The 9,420-nt window shown below is 37.0% G+C and overlaps 1 protein-coding gene across 1 annotated transcript; it reads left to right on the top strand.

Moving 5' to 3' along the window:
• The first annotated feature begins 380 nt into the window (after positions 1–380).
• LOC129872904 (delta(24)-sterol reductase) lies at positions 381–3,720 on the top strand. The gene is made up of 3 exons (XM_055947854.1): positions 381–446; positions 1,631–2,902; positions 3,098–3,720. The coding sequence occupies exons 2-3, from the start codon at positions 1,655–1,657 to the stop codon at positions 3,551–3,553; spliced, it is 1,704 nt and encodes a 567-aa protein (XP_055803829.1). The 5' UTR covers positions 381–446; positions 1,631–1,654; the 3' UTR covers positions 3,554–3,720.
• Positions 3,721–9,420: the final 5,700 nt, after the last annotated feature.

Below are 9,420 nucleotides of genomic sequence, written 5' to 3'. Positions count from 1 at the left end.
TAATGATATTATAAGAAAAGTAAGCAAAAACAAAAAAAAAAGACAGAAAGAGAAATGGAGAATTATTCTTTTGATTTATGTGCCGAACTCTGCACATATTCATTGGCTATTTATAATCAAAATTAAGTATACCAAATTTAACTAAAAGAAATTTTTTAAAAAATGGGATAGGAGAAAAAAAAAGTAAAGAAACGAACATCCATTTTAGTAACAAAAAAATATTTTGAACTTGTCAATAATAGTTGTTCCTGCGATATAAGTCCGATTGAGCAAAAATGGTAAAAAAAAACAAAGAAAGATATTTTGGGCGTGATAGTCGAAAGCTTTTCCCTAAAATGCCCCTAGCAATAGGCAGGCTCTTATATAAAGCACACCACACTGTCACTCCAATTACATACAATAATTATTCTTGCATCCTGGGTTCGTCATATACTCCACTTATCAAGGTATTTTCTCCTTCACCACGCTCCACTCTCTTCAACTTTTTTTTACTTTTAACTTTTCTTTGCTGAATGAATGTAAGCAATCGATTGTTGAGTTCTTTTGGGAGTTGAAATGATAGTCTGATTCTTGAACGGAAACACTTTTTCTTTTTTGGGTAGAAAATAAAATTTATGTTGGAAAGCTGTAGGAGTTTGTGCGACATGCATGTCGTTTTTTATTTTGGTTTCTCTGGCTTTCTTTCTCTTCTTTTGCTGTGTATGTAGATCTACAAAAAGTCATCGCTGAATGTGTTTGCCTTTTTTTCCCCTGTAGTATGACATAGATCTGCCTAATGTACTTTTTAATACAAGCTTTATGGTGTTAAAAAATAATTTTAAGCTATTTCGTTTCTTAATTCTGTTCATTTGGGTTTTTTCTTTTATGTTTTGTGATTCGGCTTAGAATTTTGTAAACAAGCTGCTTTTTGTTACATTTTTTTGTGCTATGCTGTTCATCTATACTACTGAGTAATGCTTGCTTGTTGAAGATGACGTTTACCTACTACCTGAAGCACGTGGACCTAAAATTTGAGAATACAAGATGGGGGAGGTTAGTTGAGTTTGGACCACAATGTCTAAAGATCTAAATGATTCGGACAAACTTTTGTTTAGTTGAAAAAGGCTGGAATAGATCTAATTACAAAAGCACATTTTAATGATTACCTCATGCCTGGTCCCTCATAAAAAGGTGCACATCTTAAGTAGTAATGTCAAGTGGGCGTGAGTTTTTTCTTTTGTGGAGTATCATTTGAATTGTGGGTAATTGGATTCCATCTAAGTGTTTCCTTTTTGTGTCCCTGCCTGCAATTTTGCTCTGTTCTACAACTGTCTGGGGTCTATAGAGCAGAGATGAGACTATTTGTTTAGTGCAAGTTTTCTTCTGATTCAGATTTACGTCAAATCATTTCTGGTTAAAAGACATATTTCCTTTTCACAAGATATTCATAATCACTTTTTATGGACAAATCCTAATGCAAAACAGTGCTTGATGTGATTTATTACAAGATTCTTGAATATGGAATAATGGCAGATGTGATTAATGATTTGCTATCCTTTTGTTCTCCAGTGTCATACTTAAAAGCTTTAATCTTTATAAGTGGACTTGCATTCTTGTATATAGTCCATAACATGTTTCATCCTTGTGGCAGCTCTGTTTGGCCTCTAGTTTCAAAATGTCAGATCTTGAGGCTCCCCTTCGCCCTAAGAGGAAGAAAAACATTATGGACCTTCTTGTCCAGTTCAGATGGATCATCGTTATCTTCATCGTCCTTCCTCTGTCGTTCCTGTATTATTTCTCCATATACATTGGGGATGTTAGATCTGAGTGCAAATCATTCAAGCAGCGCCAGAAGGAGCATGATGAAAATGTTAAAAAGGTTGTGAAGCGTCTTAAGGATAGGAATGCATCTAAGGATGGTCTTGTCTGCACAGCTAGAAAGCCCTGGGTTGCTGTTGGAATGAGAAATGTGGACTACAAGCGTGCTCGTCATTTTGAAGTTGATCTTTCTCCATTTAGAAATGTTCTTGAAATTGACAAGGAGCGAATGATTGCTAGAGTCGAGCCTCTAGTCAATATGGGTCAAATCTCTAGAGTTACCGTCCCTATGAATCTTTCCCTCGCAGTTGTTGCTGAGCTTGATGATCTAACCGTTGGTGGTCTGATCAACGGCTATGGGATTGAAGGAAGTTCTCACATTTATGGACTGTTCTCAGACACTGTTGTGTCATATGAAGTTATTCTAGCAGACGGGCAGGTAGTTAGAGCTACAAAGGACAATGAATATTCCGATCTTTTCTATGCTATACCATGGTCTCAAGGGACTCTGGGGCTTCTGGTTTCAGCTGAGATCAAGCTCATTCCGATCCAGGAATACATGAAACTTACTTACAAACCTGTAGTTGGTAATCTGAAAGAGATTGCTCAGGCTTATATTGATTCTTTTTCACCTAGAGATGGGGATCAGGATAACCCTGATAAAGTTCCAGACTTTGTAGAAACCATGGTGTACACTCCCACAGAAGCTGTTTGCATGACTGGTAGATACGCTTCAAAAGAAGAGGCCAAGCAGAAGGGCAATGTGATCAACAATGTTGGTTGGTGGTTCAAAACCTGGTTTTACCAGCACGCTCAAACTGCACTCAAGAGGGGGGAATTCGTAGAGTACATTCCAACTAGGGAATACTACCACAGGCACACAAGATGCTTGTATTGGGAAGGGAAACTTATCCTTCCATTTGGTGATCAGTGGTGGTTTAGGTTTTTCTTTGGATGGGCCATGCCACCCAAGGTTTCTCTACTTAAAGCCACTCAAGGTGAGTACATTAGGAACTATTACCATGAAAACCATGTCATTCAGGATTTGCTTGTTCCACTTTACAAGGTTGGAGATGCACTTGAGTGGGTCCACCGTGAGATGGAGGTAAGGTTTACATTGTTTTCCATCCAGAATATGGCGAATTGGCCTTATTCTCCTTACTCTACTTTTTTCCTTAAAGAAGAGAAATGAACTATGAGAAGAAATACTTTTCTGTACCCTCTGTGTTCCATCTTTCAGTGCTTCTGCGATATTTTCTCATTGTACAAGTGCCTCTTTAACAATTTTATTTTTGTTTAGGTGTATCCCATCTGGCTCTGCCCTCACCGACTCTACAGGCTGCCTCTTAAAACTATGGTGTATCCTGAGCCAGGGTTTGAGCTGCACCGCAGGCAGGGCGACACACCATATGCTCAAATGTACACCGATGTTGGTGTCTACTATGCTCCTGGACCTATTTTGAGGGGTGAGGTCTTTGATGGTATAGAAGCAGTCCGTAAGTTGGAGAATTGGCTGATTGAAAATCATGGATTCCAGCCGCAATATGCCGTCTCTGAGCTGACGGAGAAGAACTTCTGGAGGATGTTTGACGGAGGGCTGTACGAGCACTGCAGAAGAAAGTACAGAGCCATCGGAACCTTCATGAGTGTGTACTATAAGTCTAAGAAAGGAAAGAAGACTGAGAAGGAGGTGCAGGACGCTGAGCAGGAGACAGCTGAACTTGAAACCCCAGAAGTTGATGAGCCTGCAGATTGATCATAGATTGGTGTTCATGGCTTTTCTGTCTTTCTCATTTATGTAGTTGTGATTGTCTGAATTCTGTTAGTTTCCTTGGTCTGTTTGTCATTGCACCTTTGAACATTTTCCGGCCTTGAGCTAGTTTATTTCCTTTTGACCAGCTGGACTAGACTGGATTAGTTCAATATTTTTCTGCTTCACCCCCCACCTTTCCAAAATCATATCAAACGTCAGCCTGGTAGACTTGAATTTGTACTTCAAAATCTTGTTACTTTGGGAAAAGGAAGTCCTCTTCACTTTGGTGTATTCGGAGGGAAACTATAAGGGGGGGGGGGGGGTGTTGTACTAATTAAGAAGAGTGAAGCTAGAGTTTTGAGTTGAAACTTCATGGATAGCAACCGTTTGTATATGCAATTTTTCCTGTAGGGTCCATCTTAAAATGTGGTAAACAGCTTGATCTTGATGCTTCATTTTCCATTCTTGGTTAGGTCAGCTGCATTCAATTGAAGTCAAATTTTTGTTTACAAAATTTTAAAAATTAATAAGAAGCTTCCTTTTCCTCCTAACTAGGTTAAAGAAAATAAAATCAATGATAAATCTCTTTTTTTGCAATTTTATAGTCCTCAAGTTTTTGGTGTATCAACTCCAACTCCTTGCACCAACTTGTTCTGCTTCTCCTCCTCCTACCCATTTCAAGAGCGACAAATCTTCCAATGCTTATGCCATTATCTTCTTGAATCAGCTTGAAGGACTTTCTTCCTTTATTTGTTTCTGATGGAGTTATTGTGCTGAGGTGAAATATAATGATCATCTGTGTATTTTATCTCTGATATGACGGGTGTAATAACAAATTTCGTGCTTGAAAATATTATAACAAGTGCAGTATTTTATTTCCATTTGTGAATGTTATAATATAATTTTCTTCTTCATATAAAATTTAATGACCTACGAGTTTGATCTTAAGTTTGATAGATTTAAGTGAAAATAATAGTTTTAATCCTTGAGTTATTGGCTTATTCCAATTTTTATTCTTATTTTAATGGACTAAGGGTATCGAACCCTCAGCTAAATAAATTGTGCTCTTTTGGCCATTCAACCTAATTGAAGCTAACAGTGTTAATTTTTTGTTCTTATTTTTTCTATTTTCTTTCACGTATAAGAATCACATTGTAATTAAGATCAACAACTTTCTTTATCAGAATCACATTCATGAATCTGCAAATAATGGACTCTTCAACAGTTCTTCTTTTGGATCCTTCTTTAATTTGTTGGCTTTGCATCCACATAGGAAGTATTGTTGGTAGAGACAAAGCTAGCATAATATATATGGATTCAGATGAATTCAATAATATTATTGTATATTACCTTAAAATTTATGTAGAAATTCATGAACTTTAAATTTTAAATTCGTTTACAAATTTGTTGGACAAGATCTCTTTGTTGGTAGTCCACCCATGTAACCATCCTCAGAGGCGCTTCGGCTCCTTCTACTCTCGATCCATGATATTTTGTGGAAATTCATGTCAAAGTTTGAAGCATTAAGAGAGTTGGGAGAATTTTCCCTCGTTTTTGGTGGGTAGGGGATTCCTTTTTGCAATACAAAAAGATGCGACTCTAATGCAATTAGTTTCTATTTTGGTTTAGGGGCTAAAATTACACAAGTCCTCTTTAAAGACATAATATTGAGAATGCTCTTGAAATTGAAATAAATTTCGCAATGGATTGCGAAATCTTGGTGATATTTTCTATTTAATGAATGGAGAGTCTGCTTTAAAATCGTCCGCCTTGCACCCACCCCTGAATATATGCTTCAACAAGAATCACACAAGAGTAGATTAGAAATTTCTGATATTATACTCTCCGTAACCCAACAAATAAAGTATACTACATAGTCTAGGGATTGATGATGTAGTCACTGGACATTCCCAAAATGGGAACTATCGGATAAATTCAATATAATAAACACTTGTTGACATTCCAACCTTCATTCTCCTTTGAGGACCTATCTGAAAGAGAATCTAGTATTTCTTGATCGTAAATATATGAACTAGTTGTTTGATGTCCAAGAATTCTTGTTTAATGTGCTTGGTCTAATAACACACGGATCAAAGCCAATATAAGCCAATAATGTAAGGACTAAAACTACTATTTCCATTGGATTAAATCTTCATAGATTTAACTTCAAGGGCTCGAAATTTGCTCTTAAATCTTCATCTTGATCTTTTAAACTTATAAAGAAATGTTAGAGTGTTTGCAGTTTGTAGAGAAATCTAGAGTATTTGATGTAACACCCCAAAATATTCTAACTTAGATAAGTCAGAAAAGCCCAAAGAAAAATTTGAGTTTTGAATCAGGTGACTTCCTACGGATCCTACCTACTGCCTGTAGAAGCTTCTACAGACTGTAGGAGGGCTCGTAGGATTGAACCTTGGCTGCTGTTTCAGAGGTTGAAGTCTACGGTTCGTAAGGACCCCTACAGACTATATACCTGACCCATAAACCAAGTCCTAAGACTTGGTAAATCAAGTGTGCATGACGAGGGACTTCTATGATCCATAGAAGGGTCTACGGACTGTAGAAGTCCCGTAGACCCAAAGTCCATAAACCCTCTCTAGAACTCTTTTCAAGAGTAGAGTTTACGACCCATAGGAGGGTCTGTAGACCTAAACCTCGGGGACCTAGGTACCTTCCTATGATCAGGGTCTACTACTCTTAAAAGGGTTTGTAGACCCAATACTTCAGTCAGTTTCCACAACTAATCTTCTACAGCCCATAGAAGGTTCTACGGTCCGTAGGATGACCCATAGACAGTCCAGAAGCTTTTAATAAAAGGTATTTTTGTCTTTTTTCATCATTTTCAAGTCCAAGCATTGCCGTTGTGGGACCAAAATAAGTCTCTTATCAGTATCATTCAACCCTTTCCTCCTCATAATTACTTTCAAGACTTAGAGCGAGGTTTCAAGAGGAGAAAAACTAGGGTGTCATATGCGTTCATCGAGTTCTTCAAGTTTCGCCAAGAATATTGTACTTCCAAGTGTGTAAGGGTACTCAGAGTGTTGGACTAAGTCCGTCCACATGCCCTACATCCAAATTAAGTGAATAGAAGATTAACTTAGGGTTCTAACCCAAGCTTCCTTAAATTCTTGAATCAAAATTTTATTCGTTCTATTGAATTTCGAGTATTCTTATTGAGTATAAGTTTCTTTATGTGGAAATTCTGACTTTTCCTTGGATTTTAGTTCTTGATTATTGTCACATGAACCCTACATATTTGAGAAGTTAAAGTTGTTGCATTATTATTCATTGTGCACTGTTTTCAGAATTTGAGTAAGTAAAGTAATTTATATTACTAATTCATAATGCACGAATTCAGAACTTCAGTAAAGTCTAGTATTTCACATATTTTTCAGTAAGAAGTTTTAAGGAAACTAAAGGGGTTCCAAATGCATTATTAGTACTGAGGAAAGCACATGTATTTTTAAGAAGATCATAAAATAGTTTCAAAACCAGCTCCAGTCAATTAAAAGAAAAGTTTAGTATAGATTCAAGAAGCATTTTGAGCATTTGCTCATCACAAACTGTATTTCTAATGGAGCATAATGTATATTTTGGGAGTAGCATTGACCACCAATTTGGGTACGGGCTTAGATAATCCAATCCAATAACCTGCACCTTCGGTGTAGATAGGATCGTACTGTTAATTCGGGCTACTCCTCACTCATTACCAAAAGAGAACTTTTTAGATGGATCCATAAGTTAAGTTATTGTCCTATACTCTAGCAAGGTATAGGATAACTCTCACAATGTGACAGAACATTGTATCATCATGAGGATCATGGTGATGATTGTTGGTTATGAAAACTCTCAAAAAAACTCTACTTTTATTTGAGTTGCATTTATTACAATAGTTATCTATTCAACCATTTTACATACCGTACTTTTTATGTATTGACGTCTTGTGATGCTGCATTATTTTATAATGTAGATACATGTGTTATAGATCACAACAGGTACTTCGTTGGAGATTACACTTCTCTAGCTTTTGGTGAGAACTTGTGATGGATGTTAAGGTAAAGCAGAATGATGATCCAAACTTAGTTGAGTTGAAGAAAGTTTTTCTCGAAAAGGCTGTTGAGGATTTCTCCCTAGGAGGAGATGACGTGCTTTGTTACTAACAGTTGTGTGTGTTAATGTTGATGGTTTGAGGTAGTAGATTTTATCGAAAGTTCACAGTTCTAGGTATTATATTTACCTGGGAGCCATCAAGATGTATTATGTTTTTCCAGAGGTCTATTGGTGAATGGAAGGAAGAATAATATAGAGAAATTTGTGGCTAAGTGTCCAAACTGTCAACAAGTTAAGGTTGAGCATAAAAAATCAGGAAGTATGACTCAGTCAATATTCCTACTTGAAAGTGGAAAGATTTGAATATGGACTTTATCAAAGATTTGCCTTGCACACTTTGATAGTGTGATTCTAAATGGGTGGTTCTAGACTTAATGACTAAGGCATCACATTTCCCCCAGTTAAGATGTCCTATTCGCTTGAGGATTATGCTAGACTTTACATTCATGAGTTGGTTAGATTGCATGGAGTTCCATTGTCTATTATCTTAAATAGGGGTACCCAGTTCACCTCTCAGGTTTGGAGATCATTTCAAAAAGGTCTTGGTACTCAAGTTAAGCTTAACACAGCTTGTCATCCGCAGACAGATGACCAAGCCAAACGGACTATTCAGACTTTGAAAGATATGTTGAGAGTTTGTGTGATTGAATTTAGAGGTAACTGGGAAGAGCATTTGCCTTTGATTGAGTTTGCTTATAATGACAGTTACCACTCTAGTATTCATATGGCTCCATTGACGCTCTATGGTAGGAGGTGTAGGTCTCCTATGGGGTGGTTTGAGGTTAGAGAAGTTGCTTTGATGGGGTCCGAGTCAGTTTTTGAGGCTATAAAGAAGGTTAGACTTATTAGAGCTAGGTTGAAGACGACTCAAAGTAGGCAAAAATCTTATGTATATGTGAGAAGAAGAGAGATCGAGTTTAATATTGATAATTGGATTTACCTAATAATCTCACTTATAAAGGGGCTGATGAGATTTGATAAGAAAGGAAAGCCCAGTCCCCGTTATTTTGATCCTTACAAGATTCTGAGGCATTTTGGTAAAGTGACCTATGAATTAGATTTACCCGCGGAGTTAGAATTAGTGTACCCAATGTTTCATGTGTCCTTGTTGAAGAAGTGCATTGGTGATCCGACTTTAGTTGTGCCTTTAGAGACCGTTGGTGTAAAGAAAAGTCTCTTTTACGAAGAGGTCCTAGTTGAAAGTCTTGACAATCAAATTTGTAAGTTAAGGAACAAGAAAGTCACATGAGTGAAAGTCCTTTGGAGGAATCAACTAGTTGAAGGAGCTCATTCGGAAGCCGAAGAAGATATGATGACCAAGTACCCCCACCTCTTTCCTTCCAGTTCAGTTCCAGCATGAGGTAATAGTTCCCATAGTATTCTTTTAGATTCATGTCTCTCAGTTTTCTCATATCTAAGTATGCATGCATGTTCATGAAATCAATTCAGTCTTCATGTTTTAGTTCAGAGTCAGTCACTCTATTAGTTTCAGTGCTTAACTTTCATTTCTAGGATTGCAGATCTTTTTCTACTCTTTTCATTCTTATTAGACTCTTTTAGAGGACTAATATTCCCAAGAGAGAGATATTGTAGCACCCTACAAATTCCAAGCTCAAATCATATCAGAAGAAATTTAAAAATCTAAAGTGTGCAAATTTTTGGAAATTAAGGGCAGAGATTATGGGTCGAAAATGGACGGCTCATGGAATGGGTCCCTAGATGAGACTTCAAAAATTAGGAAAATGAGTCCAAAGTTTATG

This window comes from Solanum dulcamara, chromosome 11 (assembly GCF_947179165.1).
Source record: "Solanum dulcamara chromosome 11, daSolDulc1.2, whole genome shotgun sequence".
NCBI classification, from domain to species: Eukaryota; Viridiplantae; Streptophyta; class Magnoliopsida; order Solanales; family Solanaceae; genus Solanum; species Solanum dulcamara.
Note: the sequence above shows the minus strand (reverse complement) of the source record. Positions and strands in the feature narration are given on the sequence as shown.

What these genes read in the sequence shown, in the direction of transcription:
- LOC129872904 (XM_055947854.1), top strand. Translation starts at nt 1,655, where the DNA reads ATGTCAGATCTTGAGGCTCCCCTTCGCCCTAAGAGGAAGAAAAACATT. An exon ending in GGGTCCACCGTGAGATGGAG is followed by an intron (nt 2,903 to 3,097) that starts GTAAGGTTTACA and finishes ATTTTTGTTTAG; the next exon opens with GTGTATCCCATCTGGCTCTG.